This window comes from Cucumis melo, chromosome 12, assembly GCF_025177605.1.
Source record: "Cucumis melo cultivar AY chromosome 12, USDA_Cmelo_AY_1.0, whole genome shotgun sequence".
Taxonomy (NCBI): domain Eukaryota; kingdom Viridiplantae; phylum Streptophyta; class Magnoliopsida; order Cucurbitales; family Cucurbitaceae; genus Cucumis; species Cucumis melo.
Window position 1 is genome coordinate 18486870 of NC_066868.1, and position 24064 is coordinate 18510933.

General features: G+C 30.8%; 1 protein-coding gene across 2 annotated transcripts; it reads left to right on the forward strand.

The window, feature by feature from the left end:
* Positions 1-883: 883 nt before the first annotated feature.
* Positions 884-5310, forward strand: LOC103498261 (proteasome subunit alpha type-5). Of its 2 annotated transcripts, none has more exons than XM_008460809.3 (10): positions 884-997; positions 1110-1156; positions 1276-1357; positions 1541-1621; positions 1954-2067; positions 2152-2253; positions 2694-2752; positions 4174-4276; positions 4694-4759; positions 4892-5310. In XM_008460809.3, exons 2-10 carry the CDS (start codon positions 1143-1145, stop codon positions 4982-4984), a joined length of 714 nt encoding a protein of 237 aa, XP_008459031.1. In that variant the 5' UTR covers positions 884-997; positions 1110-1142; the 3' UTR covers positions 4985-5310. The 2 variants fall into 2 exon arrangements, with proteins under 2 accessions (XP_008459031.1, XP_008459032.1); XM_008460810.3 differs by having other exon boundaries at positions 908-997; positions 1099-1156.
* The last annotated feature ends 18754 nt before the right edge of the window (positions 5311-24064 follow it).

A 24064-nucleotide genomic window follows, 5' to 3' on the forward strand; every position in this document is an offset into this window, starting at 1 on the left:
AAAAGCAATCAGAAGGTGATCAAATGCACTTCTATATTTTTAACTGTGAGGGTATTTTGGTCATCCGACAATTTCAATTGGGTTGGGCTTAATTTAATTTGTCATTTGTGTAAATTTTAAAATGTTGGGTGATAGACTCAATTTTCATTTTATATTTTGTCATTAGTGCAAGTGAACCAAAATTAAATACTTGAAAAGTATTATAAATATGATTAAATAGATACCTAATATGTTTAGTATCAAAACTATACGTCGCTCCATCTACATTTCATCTTGTTGTCACGTGTCTTGAAGATACTAAATCTTTGGTGTTCTAATAAGTTCACTTCCTACTTCTTCTCTAGAGATTTTGAAAATACGATCATAAAAAAACAACTATTCTTCTTAAAGCTTGTTATAGACGGATGCACTTAATACTCTAAAATAGAAAATAAAAACGGTAGAAGATAATAAAATGAGAATCAAAAGGTAACTAAATGACCTGTCTAGAAAAGCTAACTAAAATTTTAAATAAAAACATGTAATTAGATAATAATAAGAAGGTAATCAGATGATTAGTTAGATAACGATCACATGGTAATCAAATTGTTTTAGAAAATGAGGGGCATTTCGACCGCCGTTAGCACATTTGGATTGGTTGATTGAATTTACTATTTTTGCTATTTAAAAACTGAAGTGCCTAACAATGCAAGTGCCTCGAAATCAATGTCAAGTATAATAATGACAACTTTTTTTTTTTTTTAATTTCCTCTTGAGAATGTTTATTTTTTATTTTTGTTATTTTGATGTTACTATTTTTTCTTTTGGGCTGGGCCCTAATCGCAATGGGCCTTTATGAACGGGGCACAAACGGGTAAACCCAGAACCTGATGGAGTCCGAAATCAACCCGAAGAAAACCCCCGCACCAGAATCATCTTGCTTCGCAAGAAAGGGTCTGCTTAAAGCTTACTGAACAAAGCCTTGTTGCTGCTTCTTCTTCTTTCTTCGCTGCTTCAGGCAAGTAGATCTCTCCCTCTCTTTCACACACTCACCTTCTTTTTCTTTATTCGAATTTATTGGAAATTTGGCGTCATTTGATTTGGTTTTGATTTCTCAAGTGTTTGTGCAGAATCTACCAGGTTTCTTCAATTCTATCGCAAAAATGTTTCTCACCAGGTGATCCACTCCATTCTCTTCTCTTCGATGCCATTTTCATTCTCTCTTTATTTTTGTGTTGTTTCCGTTGTTTGATTTTGCGGTTTCTCATTTTGTGGTTCTGTTCTGGGTTTTTTCAGGACCGAGTACGATAGGGGTGTCAATACCTTCTCACCTGAAGGTCGATTGTTCCAGGTTGAGTACGCGATTGAGGCTATTAAGGTAGTTTTTTGTTTTCCTTCTCTTTCGCTCTCTCATTTCGGGGGGTTTTTTACATTAAAATTCTTGCAGAAGTTTGTGAGATTCGAAGAAGGTTAGGGAAGTTGAGTGGCAGAACCTTTTACATGATTTTTATTTTTGTCCATTTTATTGAATCTGCTGATTTCCTTCCTTAATTTTTTGCAGCTGGGTTCGACGGCTATTGGTTTGAAAACAAAGGAAGGCGTTGTGCTTGCCGTTGAGAAACGTATTACATCTCCACTACTGGTCTGCCTCATTTCCTTGAATTTTTCTAAATTTCGTTGTTATTTGTTGTCAAGTGCCTATATTATTATATTCAGCTTAAATGAGAGGTCTCGTCTTGCAGTAGCAACCTACATAGAAATTGTAATAGAGATGGTTGCTTATGGGATGTATTAGGTTGTATGCAAGCTCAACCTGAATATCTTGTTATCAACCTGATTTTATTAAAAAATAGTCATTGACCCATTTTCTTGTCTGTTTGGATTTCAAGGCTGCCTTTATTGTCTTCAATTGTGATATTGGAGCTTAGGCACTATTTTTTATTCTATATATTCATTTTCGGAACTTTTATTTAGGAACCAAGTAGCGTGGAAAAAATCATGGAAATTGATGAGCATATTGGATGTGCAATGAGTGGATTAATTGCTGATGCTCACACACTTGTTGAACATGCTCGAGTTGAGACCCAGGTGTTGTTGATGCTCTTTTCTTTGCATCTATAGTTGATATCTTTTAAAGACAAGCTATTGAGTTTTGAACTTCATGCTCTGCAGAACCATCGGTTCTCATATGGTGAACCAATGACTGTGGAGTCTACAACACAAGCTCTTTGTGATCTAGCCCTAAGATTCGGTGAAGGCGATGAGGAGTCCATGGTTATTATCACAACCTTTTTTCTACTCAGTTTATTCTCTTTTCTCACTTCTTGTTAAATTAATCTAAACTGGCTTTAGAGTGGCAATGACTTAGCACCATTTATTTCATTACCTAACGTCCATTCAAAGTATAACCTTCATATCTATTATATGATTAGGGACTTATATCATTAATATTTACAGAGGTAAATGGTTTTTTGGACAACCGACTTTCTAATGCTATCAACTTGAATATATGCAGAAATTAGAATACTTTTCATGTAATTTTCTTTGAATTGAGGATGCTATCCCTTACTAGTGAAAAGCAGGAGCCTGTAGTCCCCTTTACCATCTTCCGTATTTGAAAGAATTAGATCCCTTGTGTTTTTCTTATGATGAAGAAGGATACGTGGTGTTATTATTCACTTACTAATACAAGACTTTTTTTTTTCTCTGTACAGTCTCGACCATTTGGAGTAGCTCTTCTTATTGCTGGACATGATGAGAAGGGGCCAAGCTTGTAAGTTTAACACTGATAAAGAATAAACTGATTTATGTGTTTAGCTGTTATTTCAGTGCATTATGTATTTTGCACCCACACCTCCACAGCCCAAGCAATGGCTGTGTGGGTGTGTGTGAACACTTTTTTTTGCATCCTTCTATTCGCATGGCATGGAAAAGAGGTTACATCATCTTATTTAAGGATACATATCCATTGTTGGGTATTTTTCTTATTGAGGTTTTCCATACTTCTACACACAAGCCCCAGAAAAAAGTTGAATTTGCAACTGTTGAAATTTATGTGATATTGCTTGATGAGCTGCTTTTAAGTTACCTTTTTGATGAGAGACATGTAGTGTAGACAAACGATATAAGTTGGAGAATTAAATGGTCATCCCCAACCCTAATACAGGGGAGATTACAATTTGAAAAGGTTCATGTTAGCCAACATCAAGAAACAGATAACATCAGATTGATACTCTTTGATAACGTAATGTAACCTCAAAGAGACCAACCGTAAGTTCAGGGTCATCAAATAATTGGCAATTTTTCACTTTTATCTTCTCTTCTCAATTGTTTTGGTCACCATCAAATAGCCAATATAGATTCAAAGCTAGTGTTTCTAGGTTTCCTTTGATATAAGTACCAGATGACAGAGGAATAACCCATGGATCTAATAAATATTTCCAAGATCTCTCCAATCTTCCAATGTGGGATCCTCGATACACCCTCTCAAGATAGTACCTCTTTGGGTTCACCATTCTTTGATTGGTAACAACTAGAATAGAAAGACATTTTGGTGTTTCTTAACAATGTAAAAATAAAAACCAAACATTTTCTGTAATAAAAGGCACTTCTGTGCTGTGATTCTACTTGGGCATTGCTTTTGAATTTACCTTTTTCATGACTTTTCTCTTTGCTTACTATTGTTCTTTTACCGATGTTTATGCATTTATTCTACTTTTTACTGGGTTCTGTCTCATACACCTTTGAGCTTAATAAAACTACTTTTCGTTTGGCTCTCATATTTCTAATTTTAAGTACTCTAATAAATTAGAACATTAAGTCTTCTTCTGAGGCCACTGCATTCATTTGTTTTTTAATGTCGAATAACTCTTTTCGTTTTTTTTTATTAATTAGTAGTTACTTGTTACCACCTTACTTAAACAAGATCTGTTTTATAGGTTGTACAACTCTGTCCTTGAGTTTTAAAGAGACAATATTAATTATTACTTGTTTACACCATCTATGCAATTTTTGATGTAGTGTTCATTTTTATTTGGGTAGATTATTGGCAGCATTGTATACTGTTTTAACATTCATACCAGTATTTTGTGCATGATTAGGAATCTCATTATGGAATAACTATTCCCTTCATCATATACTGGCATAAATGACGTTTTCTGCCAAGTTTATAACCTGATAATCTGTTGCATGCAGATTCTACACAGATCCATCTGGCACTTTCTGGCAATGCAATGCTAAAGCTATCGGTTCGGGTTCTGAAGGCGCAGATAGCTCTCTGCAAGAGCAATACAACAAGGTATCTTTTCTACTCCATTTGTGCCACAGATCTAACTGAATGCTATGGTGGCTTACTCTGACTTTTTTTCCATTCTCAGAATAAAACTAGTCAGTGTAGAAATTTATGAAGATATATGGTCACTAAGAGTGGACGTGAGATATATGTCTGATGCAGAGTTTAAATATAAAAAAGCTATTTCTTTGCATTCTTTATTATTATAATTATTTGAGATAAATCTTACCATTTTTCTCTAACGAAAGGGGTTCCAACAAAGAGCTTACAAGCATCGAAACGTCTGTGGCTGTTACACCCATGCTCAAGCAACTTATATTTCAATGTTAAACATCCATATGTTTTGCCACATAGATTAAATGAACCTCTTCCTTTTTATTCAATTTCCATATACTCTAATACTGTATTCAATTTTGATTTCAGGACCTAACTCTTCAAGAAGCTGAAACCATTGCACTTTCCATTCTGAAGCAAGTTATGGAAGAGAAGGTAAATAAATAGGCCTTTGATTCAAACCTATTGGCGTCAAACGTAGGAATGGGATATCGATAAACATTGCACTTCTAACATCTACTTTTGCATCTAATAACATGTCGATTAAACTGCTCCTTCCTATTTCAGGTAACTCCCAGCAATGTCGATATTGCAAAGGTGTCTCCAACATACCATCTGTACACCCCTGCAGAGGTGGAGGCTGTCATTAGCCGGCTATGAGGGGGGTTCTTTCGAAGATCTTCTGGACTGCTGTTATGTTTCTTGTCACTGGCATGTATTTGTATTCTTCTTTGTCTGGTGAGGGAGAATCTGAGGTTTTCGGCTACTTTCGAAGCTATTGGTGATGTGTTTACTGATAGCTTACAAATTAATTATGGGACATTCTTGATGGGTTATTGCAAACTTAGATGAACAATTTGATTAGTCCTTTTACGAAAGCCCTGAACATTATATGCTGAAGCGCCATTTTGTTTCAAAACGTGAGAATATCTTGTGGCAAACAGGAAATATTCGAGTTAGCAGCAAGCAGATTCATTGTTTCTATACTTTTTCTTTGTTTTCACCTTTTTCTTTTAACGTGACTCTTAAAGTATATTTTTGTCAGAGTTAGCTTAGTTCGGTGATAGTTTTCATCACTTTCTATTTTTAATGTGAGATGTCCGTTCTCCCTCTCCATCCACACAATTGTTATTTGGATAGGAATGAGAACGTTGAGATGGGGGAGAAAAAAGAAGAAAGGAATATAGAGGCTTCATCCTTTTATATGTATCCCTCGTTTTTACTTTTTCTTTTTGAATCTTTTAATTATTCATTTTCTCTTCTCCTTTGAATTCTTAAAAGAATAAAAGGTACATGGAACTCGATCCTCTCTCTTTTATATATAGTCAAAACTGTTTGTTAGATTGAACATGCTGTATACTTGGGTTTAGATTGTTAATGGATCACATCTTAGTCACATAAATCTGATGCATATATATAGAAATTGTTAGTATTTTATTTAAAAGACAAGCACGTACTTTTCAAAGTTTGGAGTCCAAAAAATTATTTATACTCTAGAACAAGTTTGAAAAAATTAAGTCTACAAATCTACAAGATCGGTCACACATCACGAAAATGCGAACCAATCTAAATGATTTTATACTCTTGTTTCTAGTCTAAATAATTTTGTACCCTTTGTATCCATTTTAAACAATGTTGTATCATTTTACCTAGTCTAAATGTTCTTGTAATATTGTCTCTAATCTAAACGATCTATTAGTGACAGTGATTTATCTATATCTTTCTAGGATAGACAACTAATCGTTTAGATATTAATACACAAACGTGTAGTGAAAAACGGACGCAATACTTGATAATAAGAAAAATAAGGAAAAAAATATTATGAAAAAGATGATACCGAAGATGAGAAATGACAAAAAAGGAATAAATTTTGAAAGAGGAGATAAAGTAATTCTGGAAAAAATGTGGAATTTATAAAAAAATTAGTTCGACTTATACGAACTTTATGGATTTTTTTTTTATTTTGTTATATGAATCGTAAATATTTTCAATTAATTTGTTCTATATATGTAAATTAACCTTAAGTTCAGTCCATAACTTTAATAGCAGGAAAAGAAACACCCTCCATAAGCTTATAAACAATGGGCAATTTGGGGCTCTAATTTGGAACGAGTTGAACCTTATTTTAAGGGCTCCAAAACACTTTTTGGTACTAAATACGTCATTAAGCATTGGCTTCTTACATTTATAATACAGTAAGATTAGTTTAAGGAGGCATTTACGACGAGGAGTAACTTATTATAGTCTGGAGATTATAATAGTCTGTGTTTGGAGTGCAAGATTATTATAGTCTGTGTTATTATAAATTGTGTTTAGGAGCGCCCCCATCTGCTACATCTCTTTCATCCGTAGCTGAGACAAAAGGATATGAAGATTATTATAATTTGTGTTGTTATAAGTTGTGTTTGGAGTGGAGACTATTATAATCTATGTTTTTTTACTGCTCTTCTTTTGTCTACATATATATCGTACATGAAATAAACATTTTTTTAAAATTGATTTTATTAAATTTTGTGATTATGATGTTCATCTAATAAATTTAGTTTCAAACTTGGTTTTTTACTACTATTTTTTGTCATGTCATATATATGGTACGGGAAATATGCATTTTTTTCAATTAAATTTATTAAATCTTATTAATTAAGACGTTGATTTCATAAATTTCATTTTGTCCAATTTTACAACAGTATTAAAATGTTCAAATGAAAAGAATATTTGGTTGGAATCCAATTTATTGGACAACTTCTGTCGATTTAATTTGTTTTGCTGTCGTGGTTTATTTTTCTTCTCGTATATTCCCATTTGGACTTGCTTTAAAAAGTGTTTTAAAATGTGTACTTTATTCAAACATTTTTATAAAAACTAGGGCTAACAACAAAGAATGACAAAATAGAAGGTTTACTTTTGTTAAATGACAAATTTATTTTTAGAACGATAAAATAACAAAACAGAAAGATTTAAAGAAAAATTTGGGGGAGCAATGCCTTAAATGCCCCTACATAAGTGACAAATGTGATTCCTAAATATAGTTGTTTACTAATCCTCAAATAATCTATAATTAAATATTACTTTGCACCCACAATAGAATATTTTACTTTCTCCCCAAAACAGGAAAAAACCCATCAAATCACGTTCAAAGCTCTGCAAGTGATCACATCTGATTCAATTTGTGCAGACCACCATTTCAGATTGTCCATTATTTTGAATTTGGAAACAAAGGTTTGTCCGTTCGGATTCATTTCAAATCTTCAAATCTTCAACGTTTCTTCAAATCTTCCCTTCAAATCTTCAAATTTTCAAAGTCCGTTTGTCACACTTTTCCTTCGTCTGCTGCAAAATCATCAAGTTTTTCAGTTCGTTAAGTTCAAAATCATCAAGTTTTTAAGTTTGTTCGCATACCTTCGTCTACTACAAAATCTTCATTGAGTTATTCAAATCGTTGAGTTCTTCAAATTCTTCAATGTATTTTCTTCTTCGGATTTGTTCTTTGCATTATAGTTCTTCCATTATTGTGATGTCTAGTGTTCTTCTATTTTGAAAATAGAGTACTAGTTTTTTTTAAACTCAAATGTTATATTTATAGATATAGTTGAACGGATATTTTATATTTTATTTGTTTATTTAATGATCTTTTTAGATTATATAAATAATATAGGAACATATATGCCCTTTATTTTAGGAAGAATAAGCGAGATTTGTTGTGTACCTGTAAATGTATATTGTTTTTATAAATTGTAGAGAATATAAAGGTGAAAAAGGAGAAGGGAGAGGTTAGAACGAGAACAACCCTCCCCTTTGTTGTACTTCAATTATGTATTATATAAATTGATTATAACTTTGACAAATAGGAAAATACTAAAAGCGAAAGAGAAGAAGAGGAACAAGGAGAAGAAGTTGAATAATGAGAAGAAGATAAATAAGTAGAAGAAGATAACGATGAAGAAGGGGAGGGCGAGACAGTGGTAGATGAAGATTCGAGTTCATGGACGAGTGAACAAGATGAAAAACCAACAGATAATAAGAAGAGAAAAAGACTGTGGAAAAGGGAAAGAAAGTAAGCACATGGTTAATTGGATAAAGTGTTGATTATTTTCTGTATTGGCTATAAATTTTTGTTTTATAACATAGGTGAAGACTATTAGAAAGGAACAAAAGGCAAGAGAAGATCGAAGAAGGAAGGGAAAAGCACCAATGAAACTGAAAAAATCTGAGGTATGTGTTGTATGGTACTGCATGCCATTTATGTGAAGTATGATAATTACATAGTATTTGTGACTTCTGTTGTATGCGATTCATTCAATTACATTGTATTTGTGTATTGTGAATGTAACTCATATTCTGAAGTGGAGTATGATATTGTGAATGTAACTCATGTTATGTTTTTTAATGTAACTCATGCTCTGTGCTTGTGTATTGTGAATGTAACTCATTTGTGAATTACACTATATGTTTTGAATTCTCATGTATATGTTGCATTTAATTTCACTGTATTTGTGTATTGTGAATGTAACTCATGTTCTGAATGTTCTTTTTGTGGAGTATGGTATTGTGAATGTAACTTATGTTCTGTATTTGTGTATTGTGAATGTAACTCATTTGTGAATTATACTATATGTTTTGAATTCTCATATATATGATGCATTTAATTACAGTATATTTTGGTATTGATTCGGGAGTTTTATGCAGTTTGTATGTGGAGTATATTTCATGTTCTTAATTATATTGTCTATTTTGACTTCTGTTGCATTGAATATAATTATAGTGTATTCAATTTTGTGGATTGTCTGAGATTCATTTATGGTAACTATTGTGTATTTTTCTAAATATGGCATCAAACAATGACAACTAGGTGAGAAAAAACTTAGAGTTGATAATTAAATAGACTTCCTTCACCTGGTAAAGAAAATATTGTATAGAGAAGAGAAAAGCGTCTCACATGCTTATCCATGAAACTCTATTTAACAACCATGTTTTCCTTCAGATCTTTAGATATGTTCTCTTCAGATGCAAAACCACTGCTATTTGAGCAAGTCCTAAGTTCAAAGTACAATGGGCAAATTGTTCGGCAACAAACTATATGAAAATTTCGAAAATATACAAGAATGATTCTTTTAAATGAATGGGAAAAGGCAAAGAAAAAACTGATGATAGTTCAAATTGCTCTTCTTGGCGTATATATATAATTATACTCCTTTTGTTATCCATTTAAACTGAGGTGCTTTTTGGTGGGGTTTTGACATGTCACTATGAAGAGTATTATGCTAAAATATTATTAAATTGTAAAAATTTTATTTCCAGCTTTATTATAACATATGATAGATGTATCTTAAATTATTGTGCAGTATATTTTTAAATTGGCAACATTATTTAAAATGTGTGGGAATAATTGACTAAAGAGATATATGCTAAAATATTATTAAATTACAAAGATTTGATTTTCAGCTTTATCAAAACATATGAGAGATGAATATTAAATTATTGTTTCATAAATTATACAAACTAATTTTAGGGATTCAAACGTTATATTTGACATAATTTTAGAGATTCAAACTAAATTAAAATCAAATTGTAATTTTAGGGTGGGATATATAACAAATACTATCGTTTGCATAATTTTAGGGATTTAAAAGTTAAGTTGTAAAATTTAGATTTAAAAATAATTTGAAAGTTTTGAATTAAAACTGTCACCTATAGAGTAAAATTAGGGTGAAATACATATCAAACATTATATGTGGCATAATTGTAGGGATTCAAACTAACAAATTGTAGGGATTCAAACTAACAATCTAAAATTGATATGTAGAATTTTATTTTAAAATATTGTTAAAAATTTGAACTGAAACTAATTTTAAAATAAATAACAATATATATATATATATATATATATATATATATATATATATATATATATATATATATATATATATGTATGTATGTATGTATGTATGTATGTATGTTGTTCCATAAATAATTTGAAAAATAAAAATGATAAAATTAAGGATTATTCATCATCTTTGACATAATTTTAGGAATTCAAATTAAGGAATTCAAATTAAGAATCTAAAATTAATATATTTATGTATGTTTTTTCATAAATAATTTGAAAAATAAAAGAATGCTAAAATAAAAAGATTATCCATTGTCTTCGGCATAATTTTATGAATTCAAATTAAGAATATAAAATTAATGTATTTATGTATGTTTGTCAAAAATAATTTTAAAAATAGAAAAATGGTAAAAATTAATAGATTATCCCATTATTTTGGCATAATTTTAGGAATTCAAATTAAGAATCTAAAACTAATGTATTTATGTATGTTTTTTCTTAAATAATTTAAAAAATAAAAAAATGGTAAAATTAATGGATTATCCATTATCTTTGTCATAATTTTAGGAATTCAAATTAAGAATTTAAAAATAATGTATTTATGTATGTTTTTTCGTAAATAATTTGAAAAATAAAAAAAAGGTGAAATTAATGGATCATCTAATGGATAAACAACAAAGAGAGCATACAGCAGCGAAAGACTAGGATCATGTTTTACCCTATATGTGTCTAAACGATTTAGAAATTAACATGCTTCAACTGACAGACCTAAACGAAAAATAGAAAAGGTAAACGATAAACTTACCTTTGTAGTTCTTAACTTCTTCGTTCCAAAACTTCTTTTTGCCTAAAGATCACGAGCAAAGGACAACCACTATGTTGACCTATTAATCCAGGACTAAGAACCGAGTTGTGGGACTCGTTTTTATGAAGGAAATCTTAGAGAGATGGAAGGAGAAAGGTGTATCGTTTTGAAAATTTTTATGAAAACGTTTATCATCATCTCTTCATTTTGTAAATGGAAGTTTATAAAGAAAATTATATGCAAAATGCATGCAATTTACTTCATGAAATCTGAACATCTAATTAATCAATTAACTATTAATGGAATTAGTGGCTTATAAATTCATTACAAGCTGCCACATTTCCCAGTAACATTTAGTAATAAATATATTAGTCAAAGGGCAATTTGGTCATTTGACCAATTAAGTCAAAGTCAAACTTTGACTTTTCTAAGTCAAAAGTTAACTTTTTGACTTTTTGCTATTTTATCCGTCTTGACTAATTTCGACCTTTCGAGTATAAATCCGTATTCATTTTTCTAAAATTCAAATCATATTTGAATATAAATCCGGTTAAAGTTTTGATTTTCAAAGTCAAAAGTCAACAGGTTGATTTTTACAACTTTGATCGTTTCAAAACTTTTCAAGCTTCTAAATATGAATCCATATTCATATTTTTATTATCTAAATCATATTTAAACATAAAACATAAAGTTTATATTTACCGACTTATATCATATATACTAGTCAGTTTCTCTCTCTTTACCTAATTCGAACAATTCGAGTTATTTCAACATATTGTTCTAAGTTGAATCCATATGAGCTAGTAGGGGAACCTAATGGACCTATAGATCATGGGCTCTAACGATTCAAGATTAACTGGCTAAACTCTTTTAAACCAAGCTTAATCAACATTCGTTAACTAATGAGTCATTCCACTAAAGACTCGTAGTTGTACTCCCCTCACTATAGATATATTTCTGTCCATTTGATATAACCATGATAGGTAAGTTGATCCTTCACAGGTTGTTGGTAATCTTGGTTGGGTCAAAATACTGTTTTACCCCCGAGATTACATCTTGCTCCTTAAGACCCACTGATCCACTATTGAACAATTGGTTTAAGGTCCAACCTATAAACTTGAATCCTTCTCGGGCCAATGAGAAGGTGGGGCCCTTGTTCAAGACTTGGATTCAGTCCTTAAGGGAACAACCTATCTACTATCTCAGAAGTGGATAGGAGCGAATTTCGTCTTGCACCCTATGTCCCTAGCTATCTACTCGGTCTTATACCTAAAAATAGGAGGCTTATTGGGCCAGCAAAGATGAGCTGCCCTCACCTATGCACATTTAAGGATACTACCGAATAAATAGAAGTTCATAGTTAGCTCACGATTAAAATCAAGTTACCTAGGTCATTATAATTAATATAGTTAGTTTATATAGTTTACGGCGTTATAACTAAAAAATGACTATTTCGTGGTTCCAGTCTTATGCAAACCATTTACATAGGATGCCCCTACTCCCATGTCTCCTCATGAATGATTTAGGATTACATCGTTTGTACTAACTATGGAGCGGGCCACATCCATAATGTTTTTCCAGAATAAGGCGCCCAACCTTATTCATACACTATAGACTATTTAAGCTATTAACTTGAACTTAATACATGTTTATGTCTATACATAAAGTTCAAGTGTATTGACAAACTTAGTAAAATAGCCTTGGGACCTTAATTTATTGGTTTTAAGATTATAACATTCAATAATAAACTTATTGAATCAAATAACAAAGTAAGAGTTTTAGGACATAAATTCCAACATTATCTATTATCTTCGGCATAATTTTAGGAATTCAATTTAAGAATCTAAAATTAATGGGTATAATTTAAATTTTAAAATAGTGTTAAAATTTGAATTAAAACTAAGGGTGGAAAATAATGTTAGAATATCAAATACGTATTATGTATTTTTATGTATATTTTTTCATTAATAAATCGAAAAATAAAAAATACGAAATAGTTGAATTTACCCTTTGAAGTTATCTTTGAAGTTATTTTAGAGAATTTGAATTTAAATTGACGATTTTAAGGGATGATGTAGATTGAAATTGTTATTATAAATTTGAATATGTATTATTTATTATATTTTTTATAAATAATATGAAATGTACAAATTCGTTAATGACTTGATTTTGTATCCTAATAATTAGAGGATATTGAAACTAAAGCCATATTTTAGGGATTGTTGGAACAATAAAATATTTTTTGATTTAGTTAAGAATTATCATACGCGAGTGTTTACAAATACACTGTATTCGTGATGTGTGATATTTTGTTTGATTTTTTGATCTCAACAAATATATTGTATTTTTCTATGAGCAATTGTCATTCATGGAGGGGTAAATTCATGCAAAAAAAAAAAAAAAAAAAAAAAGAAAAAGAAATTTTTTTTCTGACATGTAGTTTTGCCATTGTTCACATGAGATTTCCGAAGAAATTTGATTCCTGGAGTTGAACTTGTGTTGATGTTGTATTTATGTTGATTTGATGCAATGTGGTTCGATCTCTAGAATTTGATCCTCTGATTCTCTCTCGTCTGGATGCTTACGCTTGATTTGAAAAAGCGAAGCATGTTCTTGAAGTTGGAGTCTTGGAAGAAAGCTTGTATCTTCGAAGAAGCTTTAATCTTTGAGGGTGTTCTTGAAGTTGAAGACTTGGAAGAAAGCTTGGATCTTTGAAGGAGCTTCAATCTTCGAAGGTGTTCTTGAAGTTGGAGACTTGGAAGAAAGCTTGGATCTTCAAAAGAGCTTCAATCTTCGAATGTGCTTTTGAAGTTGAAGACTTAGAAGAAAGTTTGTATCTTCAAAGGAGCTTCAATCTTTGAGGGTGTTCTTGAAGTTGGAGTCTTGGAAGAAAGTTTGTATCTTCAAAGAAGCTTCAATCTTCGAGGGTGTTCTTGAAATTGGAGTCTTGGAAGAAAGTTTGTATCTTCAAAGAACTTTGATCTTTGAGGTTGGTTGACTTCAGGAGTTGAGGAGGCTTCTATCTCTTGGGAGAATACTCTCTAGACCTTATGGAGTCAAAAATTTCCAACCCCCACAAATGAAGACAACTCCTCTATTTATAGAGTTCCCTGGTGGGCTTTTATGGACTTGAGCCTGTTCTGGTCCATGGACCATATCCATCGGCTCAATCACATGGATTTGGGTCATATTTTATTTTAGACTAAATTAAGCTTATTTTTGGGCTCAATTGAATTTTAGCCTAACTAAATAATATTTAATTGAACCAAAATAATTAATTTGACCCAATTGTCATAATAAAGACACGTGACATCATTAAAATTGTCCAATTTGTCTTTAAATTTAATTTGGGACACATGCCAATTTTTAGTTAATCCCAAATATAATTATTTTAGTAAATGATGTGGCAATTTGTGATTGATTCCAAAATTTCTTATTCAACAGCCATAAATCAAAATAATTTGCTATTTTTTTCTTCTATCTTTGAATCTGCTATTTCCACGGTTTCCTCGACCAGAAATAGCAATTACAGGTTTACTTTGGATAAATGACAAAAATTAATTTAAATTGTTAATATAGCAAAATCATTACTATGACAAAAAAAAAAAAAACTATCTTAAAATACAATTATTCCAAGACCCAAAATACCCCATAATTGAATCAGGCTCCCTAACCACAATTATTCAAGCTATCCCTAGTTTTAACCTATCAAAACAATCAAAGCACTTAAAAGACATCAAATTCTCAATTTCAAAACCTTCATTTGTTCGTCTTTTTCATCACCATTGACGTTTACCATAAAAAAAGTAGCAGCCGTTCACAAAAAATCCTCTCAATTAAAAGAAAGGTCTCCATCTTCATTCTCTGTAGAAACAAAGTTTGTTTTGCTTTTTCTTCTTTCTTTCAAATTCGATTTTTGCAACTTAGTTAAATTGATGGTTAATAAAACATGGCCAATTACCTTGACGACATCCTCAATCCTTTGAGATGGATGGAAATAGTCATTTACCACCACGAATTGGTTGTGATAGTATCTCGATATTCTCCACTAAAAAATATCAACATACCTAAAAAATTTTAAAATGTCAAGAAAGATATTTTTAATAGAAATTTAAATTATTAAAAAACAAAAATACCATCACAATAAAAAAACTAAATTATAATTTGATTAAGACAAATCTCAATTTTTTTTTTTAAAAAACAAAAAAATTCAAATCCTGCAATAACTTCAATTGAATAACAAATTAAATTATTAATAAATAAATAAATACTTTATTGATATAAATATTAATAAATAGATAATAAATTACAATTTAATTAAGAAAAATCTCAAATTTAAGAAATACAACAAATTTCAAATCCAAGAATGAATAACAAATAATTTTTAAATTTATAAGATAATTTTAATAAATAAACAATTTCAACCCATTTCCCATCGTAACAACTTCAATTGAATAAGAAATAAATAATAATTCTCTTATATAAATTATTAAAAAATAGATATTAAATTGTGATTTGATTAAGAAAAATCTAAAATTTAAAAAATACAACAAATTTTAAATCCCAACAATTTCAATTTAATACCAAATAATCATAAAATTTATAAGATAATTTTTCTTTTGATCTTTTAAAATTAGGAATTCAATATCATAAATTTGCTTTTTGTCAAAAAAAAAAAAAATTTTTACTTTACATTTAAAAAACATACACTAATACTCATTTAACAAGAGAAAATCCTTATCATATAAAAATTATACCCAAATTTGTTTACAATTCTAATGTAATTAAATAAATAGTTTGTTTTTGTTGAGATTGAAAGTTGAGATTGAAAAATAAATTTCAATATGCAAATGAAAAAATAGTGTATTGACAAAAGTGAAAGTTTAAGCATACTTACATTTTAAATTATTATTAAATCAACACAATTTTGAGAGAATGAAAATGTCGTAAATTAAGCTTGTTATCTTTAACATTATTTTAGGAATGATATATATAAAATCTAAACTCAAATTTTTTAATAAATCTCAAATATGTATTACGTAATATTTATGATATTATTATTAAATCAACGCCATTTTAAAGGAATGAAGATGCCGTAAATTAAGTTTGTTATCTCTAGCATCATTTTAGGGATAAGGTATAAAATTTGAATTCAAACTAACGATTTTAGAGTGAGATATATATAAAATCTAAACTCAAATTGTTAATAAATATCAACTATGTATTATGTATTATTTATCTTTATTTTTTTGATAAATAGTTTGAAGAATAAAAAATGTAAAATAGTTGAATTTATCTTTGACATTATTTTAGAGATATAAGGTAAATTTTGGATTCAAATTGACGATTTTAGGGGATGGTATAAAATCTAAATTCAAATTGTTATTAAAATATGTATTATGTATTGTTTAATAAAGTTTTGATAAATAGTATGAAATATAAAGAATTTGAAGGTATTGAATTTATATTTACTATCATTTTAAGGGTATTATCTAAAATTTGAATTCAAATTGTTATTGAACATATGTATTACAAATTATAGAAATATAAAAAAAATATTAATTAATTGATTTAAATCCTAATAATTCGTAAATCTAGTTGAAACTTGAGCTATATTTTTAGGGGATGGTGTAATATTCTACGACAAGAAAATATCATGTTTAGTTAAGATTTACCAAAAATGGATGTTGTTTACAAATACGTTGTATTCGTGATCTGTGATATTCTGTCTGATTTTTTAACTTATACAAATATACTGAATGAGAGGAATTATCCTTTGTAAATGGGTATAATCGGACAAAAAAAGTCACAAAAATCTCTATCTGGCAGTTTTGCTATAAATCAAATTATTTATGAGATTTGCTATCAATTATTATGCTATTATACGGTTTTCTAAAAAAAAGTACTTTTCGAGTGATATAGTAATCGACAATGCAGAGTATTCAAAAAAGCAGTTTAAACAAATATGTACGAACTGGAAATAAAATATGTACGGAAAAGAAACAAGCGATAGTTGCAACTATTGTCTTATAAAGTGTTATATGATCCTCAATCGTTCATGTGGAGACATGCGAATGGGAGCGTCCTTATACAAAAAAGTTTGTGAAGATTCCGACCAAGAAATTTGTCAATCTTACTTCATAACGCAATTTTCTATTTAAAATCGACTACTACAATACGTTGACCTTGAGTGCTAACTCCAGGTCATGAACAAGAGGCTCACACTCTTATTGGTTTGAGAGGGACTTGATTTATTGGTTGGATCCCAAACCAATTGTTTATAAGAGAATCAATTGAGACTTAAGGACCAAGATGTAATTACGAAATAGACATTTGACCCAACTATAATTACAAACAATCCTTGAAAGGCTAACTTACAGATAATTGTTATCAAGTGGACAAAAAATATATCTATTATGAGTAGAGTGCAGTTACAGGCTACAATACTGGAGTGTCTTAGTAGTTAATTAATGTTGGGTAACTAAGTTAAACTCTAGTAGTTAATGAATGTTGGTTAACTAGGTTAAAGAGTTTAACTGGTTAATCTCAGATCGAGATTAACGCTAGTTTAATATTGGATGATAAATTATAATAAATTATTTAAAATTAACTTTATATGTTAATTAATGAGATTAATTCTTATATAAAATTAATTGGAAAAAATAAAACTTGTTGACTTTAAAGGTCAAAGTTTAAGGGTCCGTTTGGATTGTCTACGAAAAAAAGGTTTTTTAAGAATACATTTTTTGAAAAACATTTTTTTGTAAAATGAGTTTAACATCTAAACACTTACATGTTTGGTTTGACCTCTTTATAAATGTTTATATGAAAAATTGTGTTTGATTTTTTTTATACCAACAATGTTTATACTTAGGTCTAATTACGATAAAAGACTATTAAACATTATGAATTAATTTCATAAAAAAGTACACACATTTTGAATTTTTTTTTCAGAAATATATTTTAAAATTAATTGCACATTATCTTTAAATTATTAGTTTTTTAGTTATTTGAAACTAAACGTTAATTTCATTTTTCTTTGTTTTTTTTTTGTTTTTTTTACAATTCAATTTTAAAGGCACAAATATCTTAAAATGTAAATACATAACCATAAATAAAAATAATTGATTTCTAAGAACAAAATATACATAAGATAAATAATTTTTCCTATATAATATAATATCAACTAGACGAGAAGATGTGCAATTCGATCACGTTCTTCATTCATCTTCATTTCACGAACCGAATAAAAAATAAAGGAAGAAAAATAGATATTTGGGAGGGATTTCTCATTAAACACCATATAAAAATTTATTCTAAAATTTAGTTGAATGTGTTTTCTCTAACATGATTTATTTCATAATCTCATTTTTCTAAAAATTATTTTAATCCAATGCCAAACACCTCAATTTATCTTAAAAGGAATTATTTTAAAAATTAAACATTTTAAAAATCAATCCAAACACACCTCAAGTTTGACGAATGTAAGAAGATCTCCAAGATTGGATAATGGGATTATCCTTCTTCTAGACCAACAACTTTGTTGTTTTGGTGTATCCCTCAGATTGACATATATCCTACTTAAAATGGATAGTCTTGGTGTCGATCCGTTTGCATAAGATTTTCTCTAAGAAGAATTCATTTTAGGAGATTTTTGTCTAAAGATTTATAATGAATTCTGGAATTTTATTTTAAAGATCCCTAAAAATATGTAATGTTTTTATTTTGACATGTTTCTACGCTCCATGAATTCTTTGAATACCTGGAAAATCGTCGAAAATGAATGCTAAATACAAGTCAATATTGAAGATTTCTTATAGTGTAATTTTTTACCTTAAAGTGTTGTAACCTTATCCAAATTAACAAGCACACACAATCAACGTAATAAGCACACAAAAAGCATATAAACACACGGAACTCGTTAGAAATCATAAACACCTTAACAAAAAAACTATAGAACAATAACATAACAATCTAGAATTTAAAGCATTTTGCAGCTACTTATTCACATACCTCTAGATTGTGGATGGAGACAATAACTTTTAATTGAGCTTGCCTAAACAATGCTTCTTCGTGTCCCAAGACATTCAACTTATCTAGGTGCATGACATTGAATACAAAGTTAATAATAAATGTCAGACACCCCTTACCCCTTATGCCCCCATCCGTCTTTGTTTAGAAGAAAATTACAATTCAGAGTTGGACTGTGAAGGAGAAAGAAAACGATAAACTTATTTAGCTTTTTTCACCCTCCCCAACCTTTATAATTAATAGTCCAATTCTAAAATGAATAATAACTTTTTAATTACATTTCAACACGATTTATCAAACACAAAAACAATTAAACAATTTATCTATCACTACCATTACTGCAGAATATATAGTCATAACACTTTAACACTTAATATTACCTTTCACGAAACTAAGAGAGATAAAGGTTGAGGATTAACTAACAAAAGATAGATGTCAAATAAAAAACCTACAGAAAGAAAAAGTTAAAGTTTTCAAATAAGTTTTTAAGTCACAATCTTGAACAAACTCAATGATATATTTTATAGAGATTGACATAAAGAAATACCTACATCACTCAGGTCAATAGCAATATCAATCATCTTGCTTGCAAGCCTCAACACTTTCTTATAAAATGATATAGTGTAAGAATTGTAAATTTAATATACTTTCCTATAAAATTGTATCTTACCATTTTGCCCCTTCCAACAGCTCCAAAGAAAGTCAGTATGTATGCACACATGTGCCATGTTACTCTAAACGTAATTTATATCAAAAGGAATGTATAAGTCAATAGAGATGGAAAACACAATGTAAACCATATAATAAGTACCCGTCAATTAAGACTTCAATGTATAGATGCTACACCTTTAAAGTGTAGCAACTGCCATGCAAAATTTGCAAGCACACGACAAGTAGAATTATACCTACTTAAATTGCTCCTAAAAGAGTCTAATTGCTCCTAAACAGCAAGAACAAGATTTTAGAGTGCAAACTTGATTCAAAAACCTTAATCAAACTGCAATAATAAATGCACTTGAGCTAGGAAGATGTGTAAGTGAAACATTTTACTCTCAAACCAACCTAAAAAGTATTCAAGAAGTGCCAAGTTTGACTTTTAAATTCTGACAAAAACTTTTTAAGTATGACACTTTAAATACTAAAACAACTAAATGATTCATTGTGACTTTCAAACTCAAAACCAACCTATAAAGGTTTAAAAAGTTCTAAATCACACTTCGACTTTGAAAATTACATAAAGATTTTTTAAAAAAAGTGTCTAAGCGACACTTGGACTATCAATATAAAAGATAATGAAAATGGATCTAAATCTCTGCCAATTGAGTATGAAGTTCACATCTACATTATTTCAAACAATTTGGCTTGGTTAGTTGATGATATATATGTTTGATTTATCGTCCAACCTCATTAAAAATATCCTTTCTAACAGTTACTAAGTGTTGAAATAATTAGTAAGGAGTCTCATATCAAAACAACGCTACAAACATAATGATTCTATGAATTGAAATTAAAGTATAAAACTTTAATTTTTTTGAAAAGAGCTAAAGGTAATTCAAAATGTTATGGAAAGAAGTTTCACCTACCTTGACCACCTTCTAAATTGGCTTATCCTTCTTTACGATGTTGAAGGGTGTATGAATGCATATATGTATCAATTTCCTTGATGGTTTTCCGATAAAAGTTGAATAAAAGTTTAAAGTAGTTCAAACCAATCTTAAACCTTAATTCAAACACTCTAAATTAAAGAAGTTGTAGAAGACTTAAAAGTTGACAAAAATGTAGAGTTTGAAGAGTTAAGATAACACACCTTAGGTTCTACAAGTCCTAACAAAAAAGAAACTAAGCAAGACAACAATTAAACAACAAAGAAGTAGGTTTATGCTTCTTCGTTCATTCTAGATGTAGCACGAGCTTTAGGTGCTTAATATTGAATACATAATTAATAATAAAAAGTAACATTGAACCTCTAGAAACCAAATAATGTTTAAATCCAATCCCAATGCGTTCAACTTATCTAGGTGCATAAGTAGGCATGGGGTTAGCACGTGAGTAGAGCTTACCCAGCCTTGTCGCGTGCTAACCTCACACGCAGTATGTGTCGTGCGCCCCACTCGACCGTACGCCTGATGTCTCGCGCGCCTCCCTTGCACGCAAGGTTGCCGTGCGCTTTGCTTGCCTTTGTGCGTGTGGGTTGTGTCGTGTGTCTCTCGGCCACGTGCCCAACACAATGACGCTAACCTATTTTAACTTAATTCTCATGCTTAGCTTGCCTTGCCTTGCATGTCACTCAGCTAACCTCCAACATTGCCTAGAAACTTTTTTTTTTTTATCTAGAAACTTTTCCTTCTTTGAAAGATCATTACTAAAAATACATCTCTTTTTTGATAAAACTTCCATCTACATAGTTTCTTGAAATTTTCTTAACCTGCATTCCTCAAAATTTCAGCTCAAAAGTCCAAGAGATGCGTTTGTAGCCCTCTAGAAGCAGACTACTCAAATTGCTTTGAAAAATGACCTTTCTCTTTTTCTCTAGCTCAAACTTAATCTTTCTTGCCTCAAATATCACGCCCCATCCTAAATGCCTAGGCTACAACGATAATAATAATAATATCAAGTCACAACATATTAACTAGGCTATAACGCCTCAGAACCAACCTTCGTATGGCCTCAACCTAGGGAGGGGAAATACTTAAAATGTAAGTCAAACGGACTTAGTGAGTGACAGGTTTTAAGAAAAACTTTTTGGAAAAAATACATACAATCTACAGATAACAATAATAATAATAATATCGAGTCACAATAAGTATGTCTCATCGAACAGTTAATACACATCACATAATCCATAACAATTCACCCATCATACAACGGCGCTACAACGCCATATGTTGGATGCATGTCGCAACATTCTTAATTTTGAGACTTGATTTTCCCTTTGCCTAGACCAGGGATTTGCTCTCACCAGTATCAGATGAGTTACTTGGGATTCCACCAACGTCCCGCCACATTCATTCATTCTTAGTCATGGGAGCCACGCTCAACCAGCGTCCCATCATCGTCTTACTCATATTTTACATAGCAAGTGCTACAATGCCATACGTTGAATTCATTTTAAAACAAGCTCGACTTTGAGACATGGTATTTTTCCCTTGCTTAGACCTGAGATTTGCTCTCCCCAGTAGTACACGAGTTACCTTGGATTCCACCAACGTTCCCCCACATTCATTCATTCTCAAATTTTTCATAGTGAGCGCTACGACACCATATGCTGGATTCACTTCACACAACCACGTAATACGATAAGGGAGCAATGACTCATCGCTTACCCTTAACATAGATTATCACATATTAGTGAAATATCTTATGAACACAACCGTAGAGAAAAGATCACTCAACATATAAGTAAATAGAACATCATCTTTTCAGAATGAGGATCATATCAATAGTTTAGAAATCATAGTAGAAATTGATCAACCATTCACAACCGTATATAAACCATGCTTTGTTACCTTTAGAAGAATACTCATTTTCATGGAAAACATTTATGAAACGGGTTTTATCATTCACATAAATAGGGTTTATAAAACATACTTGACCGTTCACACTAGAGTAATCAATCATAGGTAACGCTTGTAAATCACATTTATTACTTTCAACAATGCTTGTAAAACGAAACAGTGTAGCATTCACAATAAACTATACAATTTATCTTGTCACTTACAGAAGATACTTAGCCTCAACTTCTGGCTTTCTCCTTCGTCCGACAGTTGAAGGAATCGCTCGTTCAACATTCAAAACCTTTTCCTCTTTACTTTCATCAGAAAACTAGAGTCTATTTTTTCATCCAGAAAACTTCCTTTTTCTTTTGACTTTCGACCATATTGATAGAGGCATTTTACCTTAAAGGGTCACTTCCTTGCTTTACACGTGTCGCCTTATTAACGCACTGCGTTATGCTACCAATCAGAACTTGAGACATAATTCAATTTTCATCGACGATTTGACTTTCCCTTGAGATGCACACGTAATTGCTTAGGGAAGTCAAACTCTTAATTGTTTGACTATCATTTTCTCTTCCAGAAAAGTCATCGTCGTTTTCTTTCCCACAGCGAGTTGTCATGTCACTTGACAAGATGTTTCCTTCCTTGCCTCAATCTCTTGGGAGTATATACTTCTTCTCGTGGCATATGGCCAAATGTCTCGCCCTTGGTACCCAATGCAATGCCTTCCTCATCAATTACCCTCATGCATTTTCGATCTTTATGCGATAGAATCTTAGCTTACACGTTTCTCTTCGTGTTGCTTCACTCTCTTTTCGCATCCTTTCTCAGAACTTCTCAATACATATGAAATCAATCTTCCCGCAAAGGTCCCTTTCATTTCGGATCAGGGTCTCGCATCAAATTTGACCGATAAGTCTAGTCTAGAAACTAGACTCAATTTTTGAACTTTTTGAAGTAGTTTGAGACAAAATGCACGGGTAGATTGTGAGAAATCTTCTTCTGAAGTTACTTATTTACAATGGACCTTGCATAAAACTTTACTTACACCACCTTCTTGTTAAAATTTAAGTTAAACTTGGAAAGACCACCTGTAAAGCATCTACTGACTTGTCTAGGTCTGTCACCTCCTCATCATTTCGCCCAAGTCTCAAGAAAAATGCCCAACATCAACTAAAATGCCTAAGAGCCTAAAACGCGTTGCTCACCTCTTTACATGGTCACCTAACCTTCTTCGCGTGCAAGGCTTCTCGCCTAGCATAGGCTACCTAGCCATCTTGCCTAGCCTTTACACAGCCCATTACCTCTAAATGATTAGACCCTTCTTACCTAAATTTATATTGGTCGCCTCATGACACTCCTTTGGAGGTTCTCCTCGTCTAAGTCACACACACATACCTTGGTCGCCCACCTATATCCAAAACACCTAGCAACCTTCATAGAGGTTATTTGCTCCTCTTTTGGCCGTCCACCAATCCCCATGTCACCTACCATGCCCAAAACACCTAAATATAGACTTAGCCAAAATTTTCATCATAACAACCTAACATCCAAAACTTCTTAACCATCCTAACTAAGTT